The 27819-nt window shown below is 37.1% G+C and overlaps 2 protein-coding genes across 2 annotated transcripts in view; both read left to right on the forward strand.

The window, feature by feature from the left end:
• Positions 1 to 974: 974 nt before the first annotated feature.
• CNGA1 (cyclic nucleotide gated channel subunit alpha 1) lies at positions 975 to 5518 on the forward strand. The gene is given in 7 exon segments (XM_053941282.1): positions 975 to 1086; positions 1299 to 1369; positions 1799 to 1824; positions 1930 to 2031; positions 2929 to 3036; positions 3177 to 3283; positions 4101 to 5518. Coding segments are annotated over 7 exon segments (1944 nt in total).
• A 3569-nt stretch (positions 5519 to 9087) lies between these two features.
• Positions 9088 to 27819, forward strand: part of NFXL1 (nuclear transcription factor, X-box binding like 1) — a 44525-nt gene continuing 25793 nt past the window's right edge. The window contains exons 1-15 of the mRNA XM_053941639.1: positions 9088 to 9193; positions 10097 to 10267; positions 10605 to 10714; positions 12757 to 12890; positions 14184 to 14362; positions 14525 to 14686; positions 14792 to 14892; positions 16101 to 16215; positions 16549 to 16673; positions 17506 to 17628; positions 18930 to 19020; positions 22480 to 22600; positions 23227 to 23383; positions 24116 to 24207; positions 24668 to 24689. Of these exons, the coding sequence (XP_053797614.1) occupies positions 9088 to 9193; positions 10097 to 10267; positions 10605 to 10714; positions 12757 to 12890; positions 14184 to 14362; positions 14525 to 14686; positions 14792 to 14892; positions 16101 to 16215; positions 16549 to 16673; positions 17506 to 17628; positions 18930 to 19020; positions 22480 to 22600; positions 23227 to 23383; positions 24116 to 24207; positions 24668 to 24689 (1809 nt within the window). The remainder of the gene's footprint in view (positions 9194 to 10096; positions 10268 to 10604; positions 10715 to 12756; positions 12891 to 14183; positions 14363 to 14524; positions 14687 to 14791; positions 14893 to 16100; positions 16216 to 16548; positions 16674 to 17505; positions 17629 to 18929; positions 19021 to 22479; positions 22601 to 23226; positions 23384 to 24115; positions 24208 to 24667; positions 24690 to 27819) is intronic.

Below are 27819 nucleotides of genomic sequence, written 5' to 3' on the forward strand. Positions count from 1 at the left end.
CCCTATGGCATTTGACTTCACTTATCAATGGTACATACACTCATTTCTCAGTTTGTGGCTTACAGAGATCTCAATATTCTGATTTCACACATGCAGGGATATTTGTACTGCAGAGGATAGTAGTATCAATATCTGTTTTATAATCCTCTCTAAATGGCCCCAGCAAGAGCAAATCATACTGGTAGAATTCACGCCTAAAGAGTTGGTAGTCTCACTGATGCCAAGATGTAACTGACAGCACTGTAGAAATAAATGGTGAAAAAGGAGAGCAGAAGTTAATTACACCAGTGCTACAAAATTATGCAGTAGACTGCACTGTATTAGCTATAAAACATTTTCAGTTTTTTTTTTCCCCTTGAGATGAACAGACCAGACATAAAGAGCCACTAACACTTCTATTTAGGTGTTTATATACCACCTGCTATATGAATAAGGAAACCACTACATTAATTTTACCCTCTTACTTACAGAACTCACTTTTTGATCTCAACAGTGTAAGTCTCAGTTACCAGATATACTGAGCTTTTTCTTGGACCTAAAACCAGGGGATACTTTTTTTGTCTGGTTTTCAGGATGTCATCTGTGCATGAATGTTTCTCCATCTTGATACAGTGTTTCAAGCCTTTGGTTCAAAGAGAAACAGCGGTGTTTGTTGAAACAATTGTTTCAAACACAATTGTTTAAATATTTTCAAAGTATGTGTCAAAACTCAGGAGAAAAGACCAAAATTAATGCTTCCCTAAAGATGTGCACAACGTTCCCTTTAGCAGCAGATGCCAGGTCATTTTCTTGTCTGGTGGGAATGTCATGGCAGACAGGAAATTGCAAATATTCTTGTTGGTCTTCAGGAAAGCACCAATGTAAAGGATTAATTTTTAGGGGAAAAAAAAAAAGCTACTTATTCTAGTGGTGAAATGACTTTATTTATTTTTATTCAGTCTTCTTCAATTACCCAAGTTAAAACAAACCTGACCATGAAGGTAGGAGTGATTGAGACCCATCACTCCCATACAGTTGTTCCCAGTGTCGTAGTGCATGACACCAGTAAGGACCTTGAACTGATGCACAGAGGGGAAAACAGGTATGTCAAATATATTTTGTGTCAGTTTGTTGTTTTTTTTTTTTAGTTTGATGATTTACATAGGATTATCTAAGCACATATCCTTGCTATCATATAATTTTCTTCACTCTTAAACAAACAAAGTTTTTAAGATTACAGTATATTGTTTACTGTAAATATTTAGGATATTGAAAAAAAATTCAGCAGATATCAGATAACTGTGTTGTTTTGTTGTTTCCCAGGCATCAATATCTACCTGGAGTATTTGCATGCTACAATATTAACAATAATAGTAATAAAGATGAGTAAGTATCTTTGCCATTTGATAAAATAAGAGTACTGCAATTTTGATAATAAAAGCAGAAATAAATAATTATAATAAAGATCTAATTGTTTCATTAGAAACAGCTATGTCATTCAGGTAAGCCCAAAAGAGACTGCACATACATTTCAACTTCATGCACATCAGTTATGATGATGATCATCCTTATTACCAAAGTTACTGATACTGTATATATTAATTTAAAACAAAAGTAGTTCTAGGTGAATACAACAAGCAATAAGAAAAACACTTTTTTTGAAGGCTAAACACCCAAGTACAATGTTATCCTTACTGAATTCAGAAATCATACAATAATAGATGTTGAAGAAATAATAGATGTTGAACAATAAATAGATGTTGAAGAAACAGGATGTGCATCCCATAAGCCTATCATATTTTTTTTTCTTAGAGAGGAGAAGAAAAAGAAAAAAGAAAAGAAGAGGTAAGATGAAGAGTAATAATATTACTATTTCTAAGAGAAATAGGTTTTTTTCTACATATGTTTTACTTGGGCCTTAACAATGGAAAATGTTAATCTATTTCTTAGCAAGCCAGAAAAAAAAAAGGATGGAGAAACACAAAAGAACAAAGGAAAAAAGGAGAAAAATAAAAATAAAGATAAGTTGAAGAAGAAAGAAAATATAGAAGAGTAAGTATTTTTCATTTAGGTCCAATTATGCTATGTAATAAAATTGCTTTTGATGTAAGAACAACTTAATTCACAGATGGCCTGTAATGATGTTTATACCTTAGTGAATGAGTATAAAGACTTCTGTTGTTCTCCCTAGAGTGGAGTTGTTTTGACTTAACTTCATATGTGGACAACAGAAATATGCATGCCTGGAGGTGATCTGAAACATTAATCAAGATATATCTCCTTTGGATTCTGACTATCTAATAGTTCTTGTATAACACACTGCAAACAATGTGCCAGTATAAAGCAATCTCTTCCACACACAAAGGCACCTACCAGCCACTAAACTCTTCTATGCTCTAAAAGTTGTTGCTTTATAGTCTGCTAGGTAAATTCATAATTTTCTAGCTAAGGAAGATAAACTTAAAACAATGCAGTAGAAACCGGTGTTGTATGATTTCCTATTCTTTGGTGTCTTTCTGTAAACTATGCCAATATTTTATCTTCCTCAAAGCTAGACTTTTTCCCTGTGAGAAAGGCATGATTCATCTCATAATTTATATTTATGTAAAAATTAGTGGTCACATAATCTATTTTTTTTACATGATAAAATAAATTATCAGACAAGAGTTATTTGGGTAGGAAAAAAAGTTTAAAACTCACATGTGCCACTATAAAGTGAAGTGAGACTGCCAAGCTGACTTTGCTCAGCAAAATTTAGATTTTAAAGTTTGTGTCACATCCAGTCGTACCAGCTTCATATCTTCCATGCATTTGAGTAAGGAAGTTTAACTTTGATAAAGACCATTTATTTCACAATAAAAATTTCTGGAATGCTTAATTCCTCAAAAATTAGACGTGTGTTTCAAGTCTCTCATTAAATCTCTTTTTTTCCCCCTGCTTACCACTTAGGAAGAAGAAAGATATTTTCACCATTGATCCAGCAGGAAATATATATTACAACTGGTTGTTTTGCATCACAATGCCTGTCATGTACAACTGGACCATGATTATTGCTAGGTGATGTACTCATTTAATGACTACATAGAACTTCTGGAAAATCATAATATCCCTAACTAATAAAAAAATATTCATAATTGATTCATGCAAGTATTTAATTTTTGTTTTATGGTAATTTACTTTTGTTTTTTCATATTCAGAGCCTGTTTTGATGAGCTTCAGCACGATTACTTAGTGGCATGGTTTATTATTGATTATGTTTCTGATGCCATTTATGTTGCTGATATGTTTGTACGGACAAGGACAGGTAAATATACTCAAGGATTAATTATTCCTTTTAACATATTTATGCCAGTTTTTTTTAATCAAACCCCTACTACTTCTCTTATCTGAGTAGCCTTGATGAGGTGCAATAGTGAAAAAAAGACACTGAGTTAGATTTCTGAAAGACTCCAGCCTTACTGTAAAAGTAGGAGAAATTCTGATGAAATTTTATGTATTACTCAAAGGACACATAAAGTTTGAGATATGCAGGTATAAGCTGTTCTGCCTGCAGCTGACTCACCAAGACATAAGAAACATGTGGTGCAGCCAAGAGAGGATCAGGAGTTCTGAAAATCCAGCACCTAAATCTGGTTTTTGTATTAATGGGAGATTCAAGTATTTGCTTGATTTTCAAGACCATTGAGCAAGCAAGACATCCCATTAACTTCAGCTGCAACTATTTATTTTACAAGATTAACCTATGGAGCTATTAAGTAGATACACTCAATATGGAACTGCAATTCCTGTGTTCAAATCCTTTTCCTCATTAATCAGCCTTCCTATAGCTTGGGGAGTTTTCTTCAGAGAGGAAAATGGGATTTCTTTTCAGATGTCCATCATAGTGGAAAAGTGCAGGAAAATATTCAGACCTAGAATTGTTTATCTTTCATAGCTCAAGCTGAACCATATAGCATTAAGCTGACTATTTGGAAATAAGAAATTAAATATTAAAAAGCAAAAGATGTTATGTTCCATATGGAATTTGCACCCAAAATATTTTTCAGAGTAGATTTGGACTGACCTTAAACACAATATATTTGAACCGGTAGCATTTTTTATTATTTACAATTTTATTTTAGGTTACCTGGAGCAAGGTCTTCTGGTGAAAGAAGAACATAAGCTACGAGAGAAATACAAGAAATCTTTTCAATTCAAACTAGATTTTCTGTCAATCATACCAACTGATCTCTTATACTTTAAGTTAGGATTGAATTACCCAGAATTAAGAATAAACAGACTACTCAGAGTAGCTCGGATGTTTGAATTCTTCCAGAGAACAGAAACAAGAACAAACTACCCAAATATCTTCAGGATCTCTAACCTTGTAATGTACATTGTGATTATTATTCACTGGAATGCCTGTGTGTACTACTCCATCTCAAAAGCCATTGGATTTGGGGCTGACACATGGGTCTACCCCAACACCTCAGATCCTGAATTTGCCCGCCTGACTAGAAAATATGTCTACAGTCTCTACTGGTCAACACTGACTCTGACTACTATTGGTGAAACCCCCCCTCCTGTAAGAGATTCTGAGTATTTCTTCGTGGTCGTTGACTTCTTGGTTGGAGTACTGATCTTTGCTACCATTGTTGGAAACGTGGGCTCAATGATCTCCAACATGAATGCTGCCAGGGCGGAGTTTCAAGCAAGGATTGATGCTATCAAGCAGTATATGCACTTTCGGAATGTGAGTAAGGACATGGAAAAAAGAGTTATAAAGTGGTTTGACTACCTGTGGACAAACAAAAAGGCTGTGGATGAAAGAGAAGTCTTGAAGTATCTGCCAGATAAACTAAGAGCAGAGATTGCAATCAATGTTCACCTGGAAACGCTAAAAAAAGTTCGGATTTTTGCGGACTGTGAAGCAGGTTTGCTGGTTGAGCTGGTTTTGAAACTCCAGCCCCAAGTATACAGTCCTGGAGATTATATTTGCAGAAAAGGAGATATTGGACGAGAGATGTACATTATCAAAGAAGGCAAGCTGGCAGTAGTTGCTGATGATGGAATTACCCAATTTGTGGTCCTAAGTGATGGCAGCTACTTTGGAGAAATCAGCATTCTTAATATCAAGGGTAGCAAAGCTGGCAATCGAAGAACAGCCAATATTAAAAGTATTGGATACTCGGACTTGTTTTGTCTGTCTAAAGATGATCTCATGGAGGCTTTAACAGAATATCCAGATGCAAAGGCTATGCTGGAAGAAAAAGGCAAGCAAATCCTAATGAAAGATGGGTTGCTGGACATTGAAATTGCAAATTTAGGAAGTGATCCTAAAGATCTGGAAGAGAAGGTCGCCTACATGGAACGTGCTATGGACAGGTTACAAACAAAGTTTGCCAGGTTGTTGGCTGAGTATGAAGGTGCACAACAGAAAGTGAAAAAAAGACTTACACAAATAGAAAAAATATTGAAGCCAGTTATAGAGGAAGAGCTTGCGGACTTAGAAGAAGCAGATCCATCCACAGATAAACCTGGATTGTCAAAAGCAGAATAAAAACAGTGAAAGTTGCCAATAAGACTGAGGGTCAAATCCTGACTGGGGCTGAACACATTAATTTCTAATCTTTGTAGTAGCTGACTATTAATTACAAAAAATTATTTGTTGAGACAATGTCACTACTCTCCTACAAGCAGCACACATTTGGCAGTTTTGGGGCAGAAAAAGAAGAATCAAGAATGATAATGGAAGATAACACTTTGCTCTTGCACAAGCAGGTGTTGCTATCTGCTAATGAGTTTTGTGCTCTCTGTAATGCTGTTCTATGGCAGATGCACATGCACTGTCATATACTGGCAAATATTGGAAGTTTTGCTGGTTGTTTTAAAATAATTTCTTTGTGTCTGCTTATGGAAAGAATGAAAGGTTTGGTTAAAATTATATTATTTGAAGTCATTAACCTTTATATTAAAATTGTGTTTAAATGAGCACATTTTAATATCTATTGATTAACATTAAATGAATTATGTATGTAATATTATAAAAAGAATTAGGTAAATCTACTAATATTATCTACTCTCATCTACATTGTACTGAAGGCTGTAAGATTTGGAAAATACTATTACTTCATTGGGTCCACCTTGGCTGATTTCTTGAAATATAAGTGGGAAGTTTGAAATACACCTTTTTTTCAGGATAGTACACGCAAAGGCTGGAATACAGAGAGAAGAATGCGACTTTATGCAAGCAACAATATTAAAGATATGGATGGCTCATTATCTAGTGTTCTTTTCACAATAATAAAAAATAGTATACAAATATACAGATAATATACAAATAAAAATATCCATTAAAGATTGTTCTGTTCCATGTAATCATGTGGCTGCAGAACATGGACTATTAAGTTTTGAAGATTTTTAATTAAAAATGTCTATGTCCCTAATGTAACACTTGTTTAAGGGGAAGACATGACAGCAACAGGCCAAATTCTTCCTACAGAATCTTCTGTAGATGCTGTTGGGGGAAGAATATGACTAAAGAAGCTGTTTTTTTCCCACTGATAGAGTATTTCTTTTTTCATAACTACTTCTGAGATAGTAAAGTCTATAGATTTGTATGTTAGATCCATCTTTCAACTGCTTTAAGATGCGTTATCTCTTTGGATTTTCCCTTAATTAATTTCTTTTTCCATTGGCAAAAAAATGGTTTGCTTAGTTATGGTCTCAGCTGAGTATTTGCAGCTGGGTATTTTCAGTAGAATTAGATCATAGGCATGTAACATTGGATAAGTTTGATGAAAAGGACTGAAAAAAGGGACTTTAATGAGAGAATGGATAATTTTCTATTTAGGGAAATTTGATTATCCTGAGCAACTGGACTGCCACTCTTAAAAATACATATGTACATGTTAGTATCAATAATATCTCTGCACTTACATTCTCTGCTGAATGAGATGGAGATAATATAAATTGGGTATTTTACAAAATGCATTCCTTTCTGGCTGTTTTATTTTTTATAATGTTGATGCTCTCCAGGATGCCAGAGATCTAGAAATAACTCCTGATTTACTGCAAGAATGAAATTCTATGAAGTACAGAATGCATAGGATATATATGGAACAAGGGTAAATATAAATAAAAAAAGGCTGTTCATGCCCTGTTGATCCTGTGCTTTGAATGATACATGGCTTCATTAGCTGATAAGGGGAAAGGGCATGCCATCCTGTCAGTAAAGATTCTATCCCTGTACACAGGAACAGGATTATTCTGGTATTTAGCTATATTGTGAGAGTCAGACTTTGCAATCAACATTCTTCCAGCTCAGGTCTTGAATATAATTTTCAATCTGTATGCCAGCAGCAACCTATCCTATATGGCTACTAGGCACTTAGAAAGCACTTCTCTCCTTTGTTGAAGTGCTTAAGACTTTTTATTAGATAAATGTGTGATATGAAGCTTTAATTAAAAAAAGGACAGCTACTTACTGTTAACATTTGGGTTTTTTTCGGTATTGAACGTTCAGTCTAAGACATGAATTGTATTCACTAGCTGCCTCTTTCTTGAGAATAAAAACTCTTCGATTTAAACCACTTCAAAATAAAACAGAAAAACCAGACTTTATCTCCAGTGGTTTGCTTACTACTTTCAGACTTACGGTTGGAAATCTGCTATAACAACTTTTATGAGAAGGCATTTGCTGAAAAAGGGCTAAATGCAAAGTTTCCTCCTGGCACACAACATAATGTAAGTGCTGCAAGGAAATGTCAGTAATATTAAAATTATTCCAACCTGCCTTTATTTGTCCAAACTTGGGATGCACACAGCTTCCTCAATATATGTTTCTGTGCACTCACTGAAACTTTCTGGATGTGCTTCAGTGAAGTTTCTAAACAGGCTTTGTGGTCAGTTTTTAACTCTCATACTCCAGGAGCTTACAGGAGTTACAGGAGCTGTGAAGAAAATGTCTGCAAGAGCCGCATGCCGCAGGAGCAGCTGCCAGAAATTTACTCAGGAGAAAAGGGGGTTCAGGGGGAACCTTTATCGCTTGATTGAGTACCTGAAGGGAGGCGGTAGCGAAGGGGGGGGCAGTGTCTTCTCCTTAAGTTACAAGAGACAGGACGAGAGGAAATGGTCCCAAGTTGCGCCAGGAGAGGTTAGACCAGTTTAGATTAGTAACTAGGTTTCCTAGTTAGTAGGAAAAATTTCAACCGAAACGGTTGTCAAGCACTGAACGGGCTGCCCAGGGAAGTAGTTCAGTTACCATCCCTTGAGGTATTTAAAAGCCGTATAGATGTGACACCTGGGGACATGGTTCAACGGTGGACGTGGCAGCGCTGGGTTAATGACGGCGACTTCACACCCTTTCCAAGCTGGGACACTCTGTGACCCAGGGACAGAGCCGCAGCCCCAGCTCCGAGCCCGGCCGGCTGAGGCGGTGCCCGGCGCGGGCCCGCCCGCCGCGCGGGGAGCGCCGGGAGCTGTAGTCGCGCTGCCACGGGAGCACCGCGGCGCCGCCGCCTCCACTGCCGGGCGGAGCGGCCAGGCCGGGCTGGGCCGGGTGGAGCTGCTCCCCGGGCGGCTGTGCCGGCGGGGGGGAGGTGGAGGGTCTGGTCCCACCGCCGTCCTTCGCTCTCTGGCGAGGGACAAATGGAGGCTCAGTGGCGTCAGGGCGGCCGGGGCCGCGGCCGCGCCAGGCCCGGGGACGAGCTCGCCGCTCGCTCTGGGGCGGCCGCCCGGCCCCCGGCCGCGAGGGGCCGCGGCGGTGCCCGCGCTGCGGCAGCGGGGGCTATCGGCGAGGGGGCCAGCGGTGAGTGTCGCGTTCTGCCCCCTACCCGCGCTGCCGGGCCCGGACTGGGGAGCCCGCAGTGGCCCGGAGCCCCTGCAGGTGCGAGGTCGGGGCTGTCCCCGCCGAGGCGGGGAAGGAAGGGAGCCTGGCGGGCCCCAGCCCCGCTCCCGCGCTGCTCGGCGGTGTCGAGGCGGTGTTCGCCGTGTGCCGTGTGCTGCCTGCAGGTTCCTGCAGGGAGAGACGCGGAGGCCTCGGGCAGTGGCGAGGAGCGAGGGGCTAAGCCCCGCCAGGGTGCACAGGGTGCACCGCCTTCTCGGAGCAGAAAAGTAAAGTGTGAAGTAATGGATGAAGTGTTTCTTTCTGGTTGGAAACAGCCAGGGGAGTTGCTCGCTAGAGACAGCGTTAGGTGCGCTGGTCACGGAAGCGCTTCGCTCCGCTCTGGGAAAGGTGCGGGCTGTCGGTGAGCGCGGCAGCTGTGAGTGCAAGTTCGTCCTCGGGAAATACACCAGAGCAGTGCCAAAGACAGAGCTCTTTTTAGTGGCACCATAGTTTCTTAAGAAAAGCATTAAAACTAAACTTGATGAAACCCCGATAAATATATTGGGTCTAGTAGAAAAATCTCATGTGAAATAGCGCGAACACACTATTGCAGTAAAGATTTGTTGAATTTGAGGGAGAAAGTAATAATTTAAGAAATACCAGATGCTGGAGAAATACTTGTATGGTATCTGCAAGTTAGAACAACTGTAAATTTGTTACAAACAAAATTGCATGTCGTGTTTTGTTTTCCTCATGCTGTGACAGTTGTGTTTGTGTGGGATGTCTGGGGTTTTTTTAAGTATCCTTTTAATAAAGCAGCATTATAGTTGCTTGTATTCTGGTATGTTAGGTTTTGTCAGCAGTAATTGGCAGATAATAATTCCTGCTGTGAATTTTATGATAATGCACAGTAAAGAAATAAATACAATTTAGCTCTTCTTGTGAGGTATTGAAAATGCAGTGATGTGATACTCTTAAGAAATGAAATCTGCAAACTCTTTAAAGAAAAGGACGATTGAAAGTATGTAGAACTGAATGTGGTGTTGAAGGTTTAAGGTGCTTGATTGGCCCATTACGGTTCTGTCCAGGCTGGCTCGTTTCGCTTGGGGGTGGTGCACTTTACTTAGGTGTATTATGTTACCTTGAGTACCGTATTTCTGACAACTGCCCCTTTAAACTCCTTTTACCATAACCAAACTAACAGTACATGCTTAACAGCTATCAACTATTTTACAATAGTTTCTAACCTATTTTTAACAATGTTTACAATTAGCTATCATGGTATTAATCATTAGTATTTTCTCTTAATAGAATTATCTTCACTGAAGAAATTTGATGAAATTAAGAAGGCTAATCAGGCTGCAGCAAAAAAGCTAGTTGAAGACCAATTAAGCTCCTCATCTGAAGATGATGATGAAGATGCTGAAGTAAAACAAGGGAAGATTTTGGACAAAACATTTACCATTTACACCAGTCAAACTGGTAATGTTTTTTTTCATTTACTGACTTTTATTTTAGTCTGAAAGCATAAGCAATGCAGTATCGTTGTGTATTAGAATTTTACTGTAGTTAGAAGGAAGGCACTCTATCATGATGTCTTGCATTAAAAATATTTTTTCCCAGCAGTGCATGCTGGCTGCACTTCTTGTCTTTTCGTGCAGAAGCAATGGTATAGCTTTTAACTGTCTTAAGAGTGGCTTTTTAAATAATGCATGTCTGGCTTCATTCAGAGAAAAAAATACTTTTGCAGCAGTTTCAACATGTAGAAAATAACAGATAAAATGCTTCTAATTGCTTTAAAAATCTTTATCCATTAAAGATGGAGATGCAAGTGAACTGGAACGCACAAGACAGTACATGAATGAGGCTTTTCAGTCAGGGGCCATGACATGTCTCATCTGCATTGCTTCAGTTAAAAGGAACCAAGCTGTAAGTACTTTGCAGTAATCTTTTAGAGCAAAACAAAGGTTACTGTCTGAATAACTTATATTATATTATTGAGGTTATTCTTGGGATTAATAGCTTTAAAATGGTAAAATTACTAAAGACAAATTTGGCATCTTTGGATTTTGAAACACTGGAAGACATAAGTAGTTATATGTGTAGCTTGTAATCAGAATATGTCTTTTTTTTTTTTTTTTTTGGTCATATGTTTATTATCATTGTGTAAAATAGCTATTTTTAAGTTTTAGGTAGTAGCAGGTGACAAAGATAAATGCTCGAATGTCAGTGCTTGCAATAGTGTATTCAGTAAGCTATGGAGTAGCAAAGCAAGACATGAAATACTAGAACATTAGGAGATATTATTGTTAGATTTACAGCAGGGAAACTAAGATAAACTTCGCTGCCCTCAATGCTGATCAGGTGGAAAAGTAGTGTGTGTGTCAGAGAAGTATGTCCTATTTCATATAGGTACATTTTATATGGGAAAGATTTCAGGACAAACATTTTTTTCTCTTTCTGTTAGAGGTACTTGAATCAAAAACATTTATAACTGTGATGCCTTGTGAAGGATGACCTAGAAGAGAGGCTAGGCAAAGTTAAAGGATAAAGTAGGTATTTCCTAAAAGGCCTCGGTGGACACATCTTGAGCAGTACAAGACCCCAGCCAGGGCTACACCCAAGACGAACCCAAAATGTGACGACCAGTCACAAGGTCTCTTACTTTTATATGTTTTGGTCCGTTAGCATATTGGAGTTAATTATCCAATTATAGCTTTAGGTTATGAACTCCCGTCCTTGCTTTTCTCTCTTCATTCCACCATTGTTTATGTTCTTGTGCCTGAGGTTTGGATCGGTTGTCCTTGGGTCCCCTAGAGAAGGAATTGTTTTGTCTACCTACTCTGTGAAGAGAGCTTACTATCCTATAATATGAAGCTCAGAGCTCCACACTAAAGCAGTACAGAATCTGAAAAATATAAAAGCTAAAACCTGAGACATCAACTGTATGTTTAATATTAAAAAGAAAGGAAGTGCAGAAAATATTTTATTTTCTTATGATAGATATACACGTACTACAAGTACTCAATGAAACTGTAGTCAGTAACTTGTTTCTAAAAAGAAATGCAATATATTTTCTATGAATTCTTAAAATATTTAATCCACATTCTTTCAGACCTTAATGAGTATGTTTAGCTTCATATCTGAAGTTCTGTGGCTCTTGATAGAGTTAATCTTATCTCAGCAGAAGTGAGGTGATTTGGTAACTTGAAAGCCTTCTTTTATAACTCAGTGGTTTGCTAATTATCTTGTTCTGTATCAGCTACATCTGTTTGTTTACATAATGTCTCCTGCTCAGCTTTAGTTTTGGGAAGTTAGTTACCATAGTTATAGCAACTTAGTCATTGGCACTGTCCTCTGTAAGTTAATGAGGAAAATCTCTGCATTTTCATACTATCATTTCATAACATTGTCGAATTATTAAAAAAATTAGTTAAACTTTTCTTACCAAATTGTTATGGTTTTTGGTAAAGCCAAAGTCATCTTTATGGGGCCAGGTGGTTTAATAAGGGAGAGTGGTACAAACTGGGCCTTGGGAGGTGCAGGTTGGACATGGGAAGGTAATATGAGAGTTGGAGTAGCTTGCCCAGAATGGTTGTGGAGTCCCCATGTGTCAAGACTTTCCAGCTTTGCTTGGCAAACCTGTGTCTGAACAGAGCTAAGCTGGCAATAGTCTTTCTTTGGGCATCAATTTGTGCTACATGACCTCCAACAGTGTGTTTAAATCAACATTTCTCTGGTTATCTGAGTATTTTGGGCTCTGACAGCCTTGGCAAAAACTTCCCATGGGAGCTGGAAAAAAGACTGTAGGTATGAATCTATAACAGAAAAACTGTCTGTATTGATCTAATAGTGGGTATAGTCTATCTCTGAAAAGCAGTTTTTAAAGGGAAATATTTCTTTAGGTATTATGGATGTTCATCCATGGAAACTTCATTTAAAGCAATTGACATTTGATGTCTGCTCTTTAGGTCTGGAGCTGTTGTGGATGCTTTTGTATATTTCATCTGGTGTGCATCCAAAAGTGGGCCAAGGACAGCCTCTTCCTTGTATCTTCTCCTTTGACAGATGATGATTTTGGGAAGAAAGATTATCCCTGGCCATGGTGAGGTCATCATGGTACATTTACAAAGTTATTTCTGTTGGGAAAACCATGCAAGCTGGTATTTAGAAGGAGTGGTACTTGTACATCATGTACACAACAAAAAAAAAGTTTAGAAGACTGACTTTTCTATTGCTTTTTAAAATTATTTTAAATTTTTGTATTTCTGAATGGCTTTACATATTTTTCACTTTTAAAGTTGGCACCATGAAAGAAGTTTAAAAAATATTGTCAAATAACAAGATGTAGGGATTTATTTATTTTTTTGGTCTCATTATAATTCAAACATTAAATTAGATCTTGCAGTTTTTCTTGAGATGGTATAAAGAAGAAGGTAATAATGTAGCTGCACGAATGAAATTTCCTCAGCAGGTTTGTTTTGGAAATAAAGTATCAGTTGTTGGCTGGCAGCATCTCAAGTTGATAATGCATCTTCTGGCAAATGCTATTTTATTTTACATTTAAGGACCTGCTAAAACTATGCTAGCACTATTGAGAAATGGTTCACAGTCTGTAATGTATTATAGCAAGGCAAATTGATGTTTTATTTGATAAAAATGAGTTCATAGGTCTTTCGAAGTCTTTATATTCTTTTCAGAGGGGGGACCTTCTTGTCTGTCATCTTTTCAGTGTAGCCAGCAATGTGGATTGCTTTGTTTCTCCTTCCTTGTGTTTCCTTCCTGGTTCATGGCTTCTGTGGGGCCTGTGGCACTTTATAAATTTCCGGCCTCTAGTGTCTATCTAGCTTTAGCAGTAATTTTTTTTAAATTTCTGTCAGCGTCAGGGATGAAAACTGAAGGTGTAGCTCTTGAATTGAAAATTTTTCAGATAAAATTCTAATTATTATGCATGGTTTTAATAGCTTTGCTAAACTTTGTTTTACATGACTAAGACTGCTACTAGTAAATCCCTGGTTTTTAATAATTTTTTTTAAATTAGTTCTATTTAAGTAGGTTAACTGTTGCATAGATTCTTTTGATATTGCGTGACATAAAAACTGTTCTGATTTTTGCTGTGCTGATTTTTGTCTATATATATTCTTAGAGGAAAGAAATTGCATTAACAAGACAATTCCTTAGACATTCTAATTAATGTATTGTAAAATCTGACGTATAGAAAGACCTTTATTCTGTGTTAGTGTGTATTTTTGTTATTCATTACAGTAGTTGTTAAAATGTTAATTGGTAGCATTGGAATAGTTTTGGGAAGCCAAAATGATAAAAACTGCTTTTTTTATTGTATTTTCATTGTTTTAAGGAATTGCTTTTGTTTTCACTCCTTTTTCCCTTATTTTAGTCCAAAATGTAGGTTTGAATACAAACGCTCTGAAACTCCCAGTAGGTATTACTGTTACTGTGGAAAAGTGGAGAATCCAACGGTGGACCCATGGCTAGTACCTCACTCCTGTGGTCAAATATGTGAGAGGGAATTCAAACCTTCCTGTGGTCACAAATGTTTGCTGCTTTGTCATCCAGGTAAATCCCTTGTGTTTCTTGATTGTGTGACCTGTGTTAAGGTACCTGTTACACAGTTCAACTTAACATCTGTTAAGTATATTTAAAATTCTCAGAAGAGATGTAGTCAAGGCTGCATTTGCTGAATGGTCGTTGACAAGATACTCTTTCTCCTGTAATTAGGACCGTGTCCACCTTGCCCAAAGATGGTCACAACAACCTGTCACTGTAAGAAAGCCAAAGCAGTGCCCCGAAGGTGCAGTGCCAAGGAGTGGTCTTGCCACCTGCCATGTGGACGAACACTGCTGTGTGGACAACATACTTGTGAGAATCCCTGTCATGCAGGTAGACCAACCTTTTTAAATTTCAGATCAGTAGTTATTTCTGTTTTTAAGATACATCATTCTTTTGCAATTCCTACTCTCAATGTCACTTTGCAATTGCATACAGGAGACTGTCAGCCTTGTCCACGTGTCAGTAAACAACGGTGTATCTGTGGGAGACAGACAGCAGAGAGACTTTGTGCAAGCCCTCAGTGGCAGTGTGATCAGGTATGTTGAAGCTATGCCTTTAAATGGATTTCTCACTTTTATAAAATTTGATTACTTGGTATATTAAAGATTGGAGAAACATATTCAGTAAGAAAAAAAATTAACTTTTGCAAGTGTAATCAAAAATATAAACAGCATTGTTTGGGAAGAGATTTAATTGGTGGCTCCATTAATTTTTATAGTAGTTAAAATGTTACTGTTCTGGAATTGTTCTAGGGTTACTCTAGCAGTGAATTTAACTTTGTATACTCTTTTTCTTGTACTTGAGATTGAAATTTCAGCTATTGCCTTGAAAGTAAGAAGGAAACCACAGCTTAGTAGACAAGAGTTTCATGCTTATTTTTAGGACTGTAGCAGAATGAAAGCTTTGTGATTAATTCTTTGAAGTATATTTGCAGCCTGTGCTTAAGACCAAGGCTATGGATTGACAGAGTGGAAAAAGTACAAATAATTCAAAAAATTAAGTGGTGGGTGGGAGGCTGTACCAGGAGGTACTTGGCCATTCCGATCCCAGTAAGGAAGGTACTTGGCCTCTGTGAAGTATCAGTAATAATGCAGTTTATTTCAGCTAACATTATAGAGAAAAGGAGTATAATCTAAAGACTAGCATGTCCCATTTGATCTCTGGAACCCCAAGTTGTACAGCATTGAATGGGCCATCATAGATGTGCAGCATGCAGTGCAGACCCTACTTTGGTTGTTGAAGGCTATTGTAGGATCTACTTACAAGAAGAAAGCATCCTTGATCATAATTTCTGCAATCAAACAGAAAGGGTATTCAGATGAGAACTTCTTGCTGCACTTTTGGATAAAGGCAAGGACATGCAGGCAGCATAATCACTGGCACCAAGTGGGAGCTGCCTCCAATCTCTTCTGCTACAGTAACTTTATCCTGTGGCCAAAGTGTATGTGCAGCACAATGCAGGCCTGAAGGCTGAGCTGTATGTGCAGCCCAGCACAGACCTGCAACTACTCAGGTTTTCTGAATCACTAACTCCTCACTGTACTGTGGTCTTCCAGGAAGGATCACTGCAGGGATGATCAGTTTTATTTAGGGAGCTCAGCAACTACAGCATTTATTAACAAAATTCAGGAAAAGTGAAAGTGTATCCAGAAGCATCTCACTCCTTCTTTTTACCCTTGGCTTGCTTTGGCTTGGTATGTAGTTCTATTACATTGCATTCACTTGGTTTGTCTGAATTTCTCAGGTGTGTGGGAAATGTTTGCCATGTGGCAATCACACATGTGAACAAGTTTGTCATGCTGGTCCCTGTGGAGACTGTCCTCGTTCTGGGAAAAGGTCCTGTCCATGTGGAAAAACAAGTAAGCTACCCTTTTTTGTTAAGGATAAATTGAATAAAAAGTCCTCCAGTCTTTCACAGTTGGTAGTTTAGGCTAATTCTGCAGGGCAGGGTCCATAAAAAGTTCTTATTGTCAGTCATGACAGTATATTAACTGTTTTTGCATAGCTTTCAAAGCTTTATTTAGCACCAGAGGTTTAATTTTTGATGTGAATAACTAAGTAATTCTAAGGAAGCTTTTAAAAAAACAAAAGACAACTGACATTTGAACTTACTGTACGTTGCATTTTTTTCCGAAATATTTTGGCTTTTTCCCCCCCTAAATGTTTACTTGTACTTTTCTCTCCTCCTCTAGAATTTACATTGCCTTGTACAGAAGATGTGCCCACTTGTGGTGATAGCTGTGACAAAGTTCTGGAATGTGGCATCCATAAATGTTCACAGCGCTGTCATCGGGGTCCCTGTGAAATATGCAGACAGGTTCGTCTTACTTCATCAGGTTTGCATTTTGTTTGGGCTCTTAAACTCTGTGCCTGGAACAGTGCAGGTCACCTAAGGAAAATGAAATCATATCTATCACAAAATCTGTGACTTTGTTTATTAAAAGCAGCATGTTCTTTCATTATTCCCCTCTCACCCCAACACAACTCTAAGTATGTAGTTGAGCATTGTGTTGAGTTGAGGTTGTACCTGTGGATGAGTATATTGCTTTGGCTTGGTTTTATTTTGTTTTGTTTTTCAAAATTATTATGCCTTAAAATACACTTAATTTTTTTCCCCATCTTCTCTAGCTTCCTTCTAGCTTTGTCTTTCCATGATATTCCTTCATTAGTGAGATGGAAGGTGGTATAACATAACATTATTTTCTTCTTTTTAAGAAAATTTAAGTTTTACTGTCCTCTAGATATCTCTGGAGCTTCTGTGGTCTGGCCTACAAAGCCATTGCTCTGTCAGGTCTCAGCTGTCTCTTCCTGAACCAGCTTTGGCTACAAAGTCTAGGTGATAGTAATCATCACATGACAGCCATGATGAAGGTCAGATAAACCTGCTCATCTACTTCTTAAATGATCTGTATACACTAGGGGTGTATCTACTTTAATGTGCAGGAGGGGTAATTTTTGTATGAATTTGTTTTGCAGTTAAACTTACCATCATTGCACATCATGACACACTTGCATTGTGTATGCAGTGTAATGTTAATTTTCCTTGAACTTTCCTTTACAGATAGTATTAGAACATTTAATTTTCCTTTTTTTTTTTTTCCTCTTGTATTAAAAACACCCTGCCTTTTTTCCCCTGTCTTGCTGCCCAGGAGGTTGAAAAGCAGTGTCGCTGTGGGAAGCACACCAAGCGCATGCCGTGCCATAAGCCATATCTGTGTGAAACAAAGTGTACTAAAATCCGTGATTGTCAGAAGCACCAGTGCCGGAGGAAGGTAAGTGCCAGAGATAATCTTTCTCAAATGCATTGTTTAGTTGACTTGTAAAAAAAATCTAGATAAAATCACATCAGCTTGTTGTTCCACCTCATGTTTTGTGTAGAAAGTGGAGTTTTATTCCATGTCGCTGAAACTAGTTTTCAGCGTACCAGAATTCTCTGAAAAGCATGACATCAAGTAACACTCACTGGCCTTATAAACAGGGAGGGGATTTTGACAACTCCACAGTTCCTGATGGCAGTTTTGCTTTCAGATTCTTGAGTAGTCACTAATGCTTTATGCATTCTGCAGTAGTGAAGTCAATTTATTTCCCTAATTTGTAGGAAGAGCTGGGAATCACTTAAAACTTTGTCAGGGACACACTCTTTTATTTTTGACAGCCCAGCATTCCATCCCACATACACAGCAGTGCAAGCAGCAGTGGTCTGACAGTTGGGAATTGGAGCTTTGTTTTGCTTCTTATTTGAAATCAAAAGTATCAGAAGTATCTTTTCAGTTTATTCATTCAAGAGAGCCTGAAAATTGCCTCCTATTTGTAAATTAATACTTTGTGAAAGTTGGTCTACTTACCACAAATAGGTATGAAAAAATACAGTTTTACTCTTAAGTGTTTTTGAATATTATTGTTGTAGTGAATTTCATTTTATGTGAAAAGATTACAAAACAAGTAAATGCAATGTTGATGCCTCCATGATGGAAAATCCAGGTTTCTTTCAGAAGGAGGGTACTTTTCAAGTTAATAGAAAAGATGATGTTCTCTCCTGATACAACATCCACTGATGTGATGGTTTTGTGAAATGTTCTGATTCTTTCACATTACTAATTTATTTAAGAATAGAAAATAGATAACTGGTCTTGAAGTTATCTGCCTTTACTACAGAGGTAAAAGGTATATAAAAAATGGTTAGCAACATTTTTATGCTGGTGACAGTATACCATAAAATTGGAAGAAATTGCAGAATAATGAGGTGAACTGTTAGGTATCCTATCTTTAGAAATTATTTGGGATTAAAATATTATAATATTTTGAACTTTATGCTTGTTTGAAGCCCTCTGCCTTTTTAATGTGTTGAAATGATGCATTCAAATGTGTGTTTCCTTGTTACTTTGTAATAAGAATTTTTTTTTAAAACTACTTTACGGTTAGCCTTTTTTCTAGAATGAGTTTGAGGAAATTTGACTAAATTGCACTGACTTTTTTTTAAAATAAGTATTGAAAAAATGATAGTAGAAGAGGGAGAGTGTACACCAGAAATTTCTGTCTCCAGTCATTAGACTTCATGGGTCTTTTTTAATAGTGTTGTTCTGGAAACTGTCCACCTTGTGATCAAGTCTGTGGGCGGACTCTCGGCTGCAGAAATCACAAATGTCCTTCAGGCTGCCACAGAGGTAAGAACCGGTGAAGAATCCCTGTAGAGATGGAATATTGTTTATTTTTGCCAAGTTTCATGCTTGCATGACTGTGTGTCATGCTAATGAATTCTCTCCATTGTTGCATGTGGGCTTTTTGTGGGAGCAGTGTGTTTGAAAGTGCTGGTTAGAACTTAAGGACTTAAATAGTGGCAACCCGAGTTTTTACTTGGTGATTTTGCTTAATACTTTTCCTCTGAAAAATTTCTTGTCTCCTTTCCAATTGTGTAATACAAAATCCATGGCTTGACTTCCTTTTCCCAATAATTCTGTTCACTGAATATGCATAACAAAGTCCAAATGCATATAGAAGTGACTGCTGCTTATTGAGTCTGGATGGTTTTAAAAAATTCTAAATGCAGCATATGGTACAAATGGGCTTAAAGTGAAAAAAAATATGATGGAATTTGAATGTATATTGGTATCCTACTGGTAAAAGAAAATAAGAACTTGTTACTGACTATAAGAAGGATAACAAAAAAGTTTGCTTCTGAATCCAGTGACCTTGGTTAGAAAGATGCTGGAAACAGGCAAAATTACCTGGCAGATTGCTTTGACATTTGCTTGGTAGGGGGTTAAATTGGAATGGCTGAAAAATTGTCTGCTCTCTGAGCAATTTTCCCCATAGAAGCTGCAGCCATGCTGAAACAGCAGCCAAGTAGCCTCTGTAATTTTCCTTAGTATTTTGAAGCATAAATTGCAATGACTTGGGAAATAAATCACAACTTGTTCAGCCAGTCTTCCTTCTGAGGCAGTGACTCTTAGGAGGAGAGGATAGGTAAATGTGGTAGTTGTATCTGTTAACTTGCTGTCAAATCTGTCACCACAAACTAGCAGTTTGGTTTTTCTCTATATACTGTGCCCCTTTTCTCTTTCCCTTTCCTTTCTTGTCCATCCCCTGTAGCTCTCTAAAATCTTGGAAATATGTAAGTTTTTGTGTACTGTTGGAAGAAAACTGGTAACAATTGCTTTTCCACATTAGTTTGGTTGATAACTAAATTCTAGAATAAAATTCTGATGGGAAAACTAAAGAGCTTATGCTGTGTTGTAGATTAAGCTTTTATGTTGAATGATTGTTTATATTCGATGCTGCTTGCATTTTACAACCTGGCTAAAAGTGACAAAGATTTCTAGTAATTAACATGAAAATAATAAAGCAATGCCTGTAAGAAAGCAAAAGTGATCGCTGAGAATGTAAATATCAAATATATACACTTTGAAGAGTAACTTATCAAAAGAGCATAATTGTCTATTTACTAATGAAAGTTGCATATAATGAAGGTAATGTCTAATGATACCAGATGATAGATTTATTTTCTTTCCTAAATTCTGTGTTTTAACAAAATAGTCTAGTACAGTTTGTAGTAACTTCATAAATGTTTGAAAAGATTCCTAATAAAGGCAATTATTTTAATGTAAAAATATTTATATTCATTTGTTTCTCCCTATATACCAATATTTTAATAGCTACTGAAAGTTACGATTAATTATTTTATCTGTAGTATGTAATACCAGGTCAGGGTAATTTTCCTATGAGCTGCCACTGTTATTAAAGGAAATAGATGCATCCTAGAAAATAACTTCCTAGATGGGGTCTAAATCTCAGAATTTTTAGAGGTTGGTGATAATAAACACTTGGCCTCTAGCAGGAGTCCCTGAAAGCAGATAACTTAATCTATTCTGTTTGTGGTTTGGGGTTTTTTCCTTATCTTTTTTTTTTTTTTTTTTTTTTAATATTTATTGTGCTTTCTGAAATGTGCAGTGTGTTGCCAGGGAATAGAAATGTTTTTGCTTCCTACTGTAGTACATTATAATGCTTGATTTGAGAACAGTATCCTTTCACCTTACCTTCAGGCTCTCTGAATCTCTGATCTCTGCCTTTCTGTATTTTTGAGTTGTCTTCCTTAATAGGATATTTAAGTGAATTGTAGCCATATTAGCCACTCTGGGCAGTATAGCTTTAGACCTTCAGTTTATTTTGCAAAAGCAGCTGGACAAGCTTGAGAAGTGGGCCCTTGGGATTCTCATAAGGTTTAACAACCAGGTGCAAGGTGCTGCACCCCGGGGTTGGGGCAATCCCTGGTATCAACACAGGCTGAGGGATGAGCAGATCCAGAGCAGCCCTGCTGAGAGGGTCTTGGGGTTGCTGTGAGAGGCTGGACATGACCCAGCCATGTGCACTCGCAGCCCAGAAAGCCAAATGTGTGCTGGGCTGCATCCAAAGCAGTGTGGGCAGCAGGGGAAGGAGGGGATTCTGCCCTTTTGCTCTGCTCTGGTGAGACCCCACCTGGAACACTGCATCCAGCTCTGGGGTCCCAGCACAGGAAGGACATGGACCTGTTGGAGTGAGTCCAGAGAAGGGCCACTAAGATGGTGAGAGGTATGGAGCACCTCTCCTGTGAGGAAAGAGTGAGAGAATTGGGGTTTTTTAACATGGAGAAGACTGGCAGCCTTCCAGTCCCTAAAGCAGCCTACAAGAAAGATGGAGGGGGACTTTTTACAAGGGCAGGCAGTGGCAGGACAAGGGGGAATGAAAAGAGAATATATTTAGATTAGATATTAGGAAGAGATTTTTTACTGTGAGGGTGCTGAGGCATTGGAACAGGTTGCCCAGAGGATTTTTGGATGCTCCATCCTTGGCAGTGTTTTGAGGCTAGATTGGGTGGGGCTTTGAGCAGTATGGTCTAGTGAAATGTGTCCCTGCCCATGGCAGAGGGGTTGGATCTAGATCATCTTTTAAGATCTCTTCCAACCCAAATGATTCTATGTTTCTGTGCATGCTGAACACTATATTGTTGTTTAATTTACTTTACAATATGAAGACTGTAGTGCTTCCATCCTTTTCTCTTCAGCAGCCTTTTGCCAGTGAGACATCTGCTTCTTGAAATGCTGCTTTTCAGATCCTGCTAGCAAGTCAGAATTGCTTAAAATTTTTTGCTGTAAATATCTTCAGTTGTTTTCTTTAAAGCTTCAGAATGCAACATGATTAGTAAGCTAAAATCCCATGTCTTTGCTTTTTTTAGAAGATTCATATTCTTGCTGTTAAATTACTCTAATAATAAAACTTAGCAGTTGGCACTTGGTGAAGAAATGGTGTGGGAGAGTTATGAATTAAAACATAGATCTTTTACAGATACAGTTTTCAAAATGCATCAGTTTAGTAACTTTATAGAGATAGAGGATGTTTTCAAGGAAGCATTCATTATACATAGGTTGAACATTAACATCATACTAAATCTGCAAAAGTTTATTGTACCAGTTTATCAGTGTCCCTTTTTGAATTTGGATGAAAGATGACATTTCTTCATAGGTATGTAAGACTAAAATACAAATTGAAAACATCTAAGTGTTGTGCGATCCAGATAACTGGGCTTTTTTAAATGGAGAGAGGGGTTATTTCTGACTTGCTTGTCATATTGTTCATGTGTTTATTTTTAGGTAGTTGTAATCCATGTCCGGAGACTGTAGATGTGAAATGCAGTTGTGGAAAAACTGTCATTAAAGTGCCCTGTGGCAGAGAGCGTACCATCAAACCTCCAAAATGCAAGCAGCTGTGCAGGTCAGTATAGAAAGTGTGCCTGTTTCCTGTTCTTAAGTGGCGTTTAAAGTGTTCTTATAGAAAGTGGTAAAATATACCCTGAAAGGCAAAAATTGTTCACTATCTGATTACAGTTATTACTTCTCAGTCTTGACTATGCAGATGGAGATTAGCAATAATCCCTCCTATCAGATACCTCTCTGACACCAAGGTTTCATGAGCAGCTTGCCTGCTTCATGGGGGAGGTTCTGTCTAACCAAGCTCTTCCAACTCTGTAGTCCAGCTCATTTCTTCAAGTCATCTCTGGTATGTTTTGAAGTACCTCAGTGAGGCAGTTTATCTAGAAAACTATACTAGCAAAAGAAGAAGAATATTTCCTGCTGGGGTGTAGCAAGATAATGTGGTGCAGAGTAGAATTAGGATTGAAACAGCTGTTTGAATATGTAAACCCAACTTTGATTTTTAATTTTATTTAGAATTTCTCTGTAATTTTATAACCACCTGCTGAAGGTGAGAAGTAAACTAATTAAAAAAAAACACCAACAACTTGTTAATTTCAGTTCTTTGTATGTTGAACATACTTGCCCAGTGACTGTAACTTTGTATTTCTTGCTGTCATATTGATTCATTCTTGGATTTTACTTCAGTCGGCCACCTACCTGTCACCATTCTACCCAGGAGAAACACTATTGTCACTTTGGGCGGTGCCCTCCGTGTCGCCAGCCCTGCCAGAAAACCTTAACATGTGGTCATTTGTGCCCTGTTTCCTGCCATGATGAAGCACTTGTGAAGCAAACTGGCATAGTAAGTAAACAGTGAAAAATGGTGCATTATTTGTGTTCGGAACAATGAGCGGCAGTTTGACCTGAATCTTCTGTTTTGAGGCTTTTGGAGTTCAGAGTAAGCACATAATCAAGCACAGAGGTAAGCGTTCTGCTCAGCACGATGTGGTTCTAGCTAGTGGTTCTAGCTCCTTTGTTGCAATCTAAGGAATTTTGTAATACATAATTGAATTGCTCAAAAATTTGTAAGATTCTTGTTGGAGTTGTATTAAAAACATTTAATTTCAGCTTTAAGCAATTACTTTTAACATAAGAACAAAAAAAAAATAAGTCTGGTATTTACAAAGCCATCAAATTTTGCACAAGTTAGAAGTCAGAAATTGGTAGTTTTTAACATAACACATGTTATGCACTGCATGATGGTAATTGAAGTAGCTTACTAATTGAAATATTTTAACCTTTATTAACTGGTTATAATTGTTTTACTGGTCTTTTTCATTTGGTTTGGTGCTTAATTTTTAGCACTAGGAGCCACAGGACTTAATTTTCCTATCCCTAACCAGCGTAAGGATAAAACTGGAATTTTTAATTTAGTAACTGTCAATATGGGATGTGGCAATTTCCATTAGTAAAAAGCTGGTTACTAGAAAGTTAATTTCTTAGGATTGGAAAATCTTTAGATTGTACATTTATTTGTGGTCAAGCAGATAGTTCCATTTATGTTTTGTATTCAAGTGGTGTCTTTTGCACTCAGCATCAGTCTGCAGGGCCTTGGGAACAGCCATCTGAGCCAGCCTTCATTCAGACTGCACTACCGTGCCCTCCCTGTGAGGTTCCTATACCAGTGTAAGTATTAAAATTTTTAAAAAGGCAAATTAAAAAAGGAGATTTTATATAGAAAGATAATTATTTTGTGTCCCAAGAAGTTATCAGGGATATTTTTTGAAAAAATAACCGTTCTTCAGACTAGATCTCTAAAATAACGGAAAAATATGATGTGTTAGTATAGAAAAAGAAGATGCTATTTGGAACAAAAGCAGATTACTTTCTAAAAAGTAACTGATTTCATATACAACTGCAATTAATTTGCACATGAAACAAATGTTGAGATTTTCATTATAAAACACAGCAATCCAAACAACTGTTGAAAAGGAGGAGGCATTGAGCTGCATAGATGGATGATTTTCTTAGTTTGTACTTTTAAAAAATAGATTGCACTAATTTTTGTGTGGAAAGCACTGTCACTCTTTTAAGTCCCCTAAACAAGTATGCATTTTCTAAATCTCTGATTTTTTTTTTTTAACAGGGAGTGTCTTGGACAGCATGAGGTGAGTCATGGAAACTGCCCTGTGAAGTGAAATAATGGCAATTACCTTATTTTGTAAGTCTGCAAAACAAAAGGCATTAAAAAGAAATAGCAGATTTTTAATACATATTTTTAAATCGATGAAGTGTACCTTAACACAAACGCTTACATATCAGAAGGTATTTTAGTTCCTTTCTGAACAATGTATAACTATTTGATTTTGTAGAATTCATGGACAGAAATTTAAACTCATGATTTTTGTAGCTCTTTGTGTTTTCTTGCAGGTGTTTAAATGTTTTTTGGTGGTCTTCTAATTAATTATTTATGCTTTTTCCCTCCCTCATTATATAGTTAATATTCTCTCTCTGTCACACACTCTAGAGTTCTATGAACTGCTGTGTATATTTTAAAAGGATAAAGAATATAATGTCATACAGGAAAATTCTCATGTGACTTGGATCTAAACACACATATGGATGAAATCAGACTGTATAGTGGAAACTTCTTGAGTGTTAGTTACTAACTTATCTTTCTGTTGTGTAGCCTTCTCTAGTTTTAGGTGAAGTTGCTGTCTATTTTGGCTTACATGAGAAGAGAATCTAATTGATGCTTAGTTTCTGTCATCATTAGTCACAATAATTTCTAAAAGTTACGAAATGTAAGGTCAAGTATTTTTTCTTGATTTCAGAAGATGATTGCTAAACTAATTAAAAAAAATGTTTTGCTGTTATGGCTTTGTCTATTGGTATATCTGGTATAAATTCACTGTCAAAGCCTGACTAACAATATTATAAAAAAACTTAGGATCATTTTAAGCAAGTAAAAAATTGCAGAAAACACTAAATTAAATACAAAAATATTGAAAATACCTTTTTTTTTCTTTGACCTTTATTAATAATCTCTTGATGTATGTTGTAATGGTGCCTTGATTATGTTTTAGTGACATCTTTAAATGTTGTTACCAGTGTCCGTGTAGCTGCAGTCTGTTGGAGCAGCACGTTCCCTAACCCATCCAGGCTGTGAGTGCAGCTTTTCCATAGAGCTGTTTTGCAGCTTGATGGTTGCTGAAAAAAAGCATGTCCTGAAAGTGGATGAAAAGAACAACAGTGCTTGTCTGTTTGTTGCTGAAACAGATGGGCTTTGCTTTGTTTTTCCACAGTAAAACTTAGATGTGTATTTGCCAGTATTTTATTGAGTCAGTGACATGGTTTTTGATAGGACAATCTCACCCAAACTTCCACGTATTTATGTATAAATAAAATGCAAGCTCTGGTCAGTAGACCCAGTGTATAATGTGACAGTGTAAAAGGATTTGGTCCTGTTTAGATCTACATGACTGTGAAGTTTGTCCTTCCTCATAGCAGAAGGACAGTATCAGTACACTTACTAGAGAAAATAGTAACAATTACTACATATTTATTACTACTTGTTTCAGAATAATTTAAAAAATATTTCATTTTATGTTGCATACAAGTCTTGGCAAAATCATTCAGTGGCTTTGGGTCATGTTTTATATATGGATTTGCATAGAAACTAAGGACAAATCCCTGTGAGTCTACAGCTGACTTTAATTATTTACATTTTTTGATGTACGTGGTATTCTAGATGAACTGTTACTTTTGTCAGCCTGCAGAGGGTGGTGCTGCCTTCCTACTGAAATGCAGCAGTTCCTCGAGTGAAATTGTCTCCTATTTGAGATTTTGGTGGAAGTTATGGAAAAGAATGATTCATTAATGTGCAGTGGATTTTGTGCTCATTCTATCTTTTTGTGTTGTTCTGAGATCGCTGGAAAGAAAAAAAAAACATGTAATGTCTGTTCACTGTTTTGCAGCCACATTAGTTCCTAACAAATAATCTCAGCTCAAATTCATTTACTTTTGTTAATAAGAGAAAACATAAGTATTTAGCAATGCTTCTCTCCAGTAGAAGGGTCCTGAGGGGATTTTCACTGGAAAATGGGAACTGTTCACAAGTGACAAAAGTAGTAGCAACTTTCTTAAGCAAACTTTGGCTGTGAGTAGGTGCTTATTGCTGTACTATGCTACTACTTATGTTGGACTATTGTTATGCCTCGTATAATGGAAGAGATATAAAAAAGAAGGAAACTAGGAATGAAGCAAGCTGTAAAGTCTTCTTGTGTTTTATCAGGATGCCTGCTGATGATGTGATGATGTGTAGAATACAGAATAAAAACAAACACCTTAGGACTTGTATAACAAGCAAATCTACTGTCTAATTTTTTAATATTTGGGCAGTAATTTAATATTGGTTGTTCATTGGGAAGGTTGTGTATGGTGTTGTTTTTTCTTTTTTTTTATTTCTCTTTGGTATTTAATTTAGGAAGTATTTTTAAGGGATTGATGTAGTTTGAGCTCTTACGTGTTCTGACATTTAGAACAAGCAATTTATCACTTAAGAACAGACTTAAAATTATTTTTCAGATGATGTAATTATATAAAATCTGTGCTTAGTGGAAGTATGAGTCTGCATGATGTTTAAGCTAAAAGAACATTTCTTTTAGCTGAAGTCTACAGCCTTCTCTTAAATAATTTGACATATATTTAGAAAAAGAAATAACTCCTCATTCTTCCACTTGTAGGTTCTTAAAAGTAGCTCTCAATTTTGTTTCAGGTTGTCTGTCAGAAAAATCACCTATCAACAGTGGGTGCCATCCCAAAAAAGAAATCTTGGTGTCCTAACTTTTTCTAACTGTTATATACATTGGCATTTCATAGCAGTAGTACATGTATGCTGTTTTAAAATCTTTTAAAATCAAGTTACTCTAAATCTCTTTTTATGGAAAACATACATTAAAGCTCATACAAAGTCAATGAAGACAAAGGAGGAGATCTTTACTGACTATGGTACCAATTTATCTGCTGTTTGTAATTTTCTTCTAGTTGCTTCATTTAATTAAATGTTCTAGAGGAAGGAAAATGCTCTGGTTTTGCTTCCTTGTAAATATGCTGTATTGGACTGGGCATATCATTGAACTCTCTTCTTGGGTGGTTTTGTGTTGTTTTTTTTTTTCTTTTTGTAGGAATTTGGATGGTATGTTTTAATATTCTGAGTGGGTTTTAGTTCTGGTTTGTTCATAGGAGGAAGACCATTACTCTGCCTCTAGTAAAATTTAATGTGAAACTTGATGAGAT

The sequence above is a fragment of the Vidua chalybeata genome, chromosome 4, assembly GCF_026979565.1.
Source record: "Vidua chalybeata isolate OUT-0048 chromosome 4, bVidCha1 merged haplotype, whole genome shotgun sequence".
NCBI lineage: Eukaryota > Metazoa > Chordata > Aves > Passeriformes > Viduidae > Vidua > Vidua chalybeata.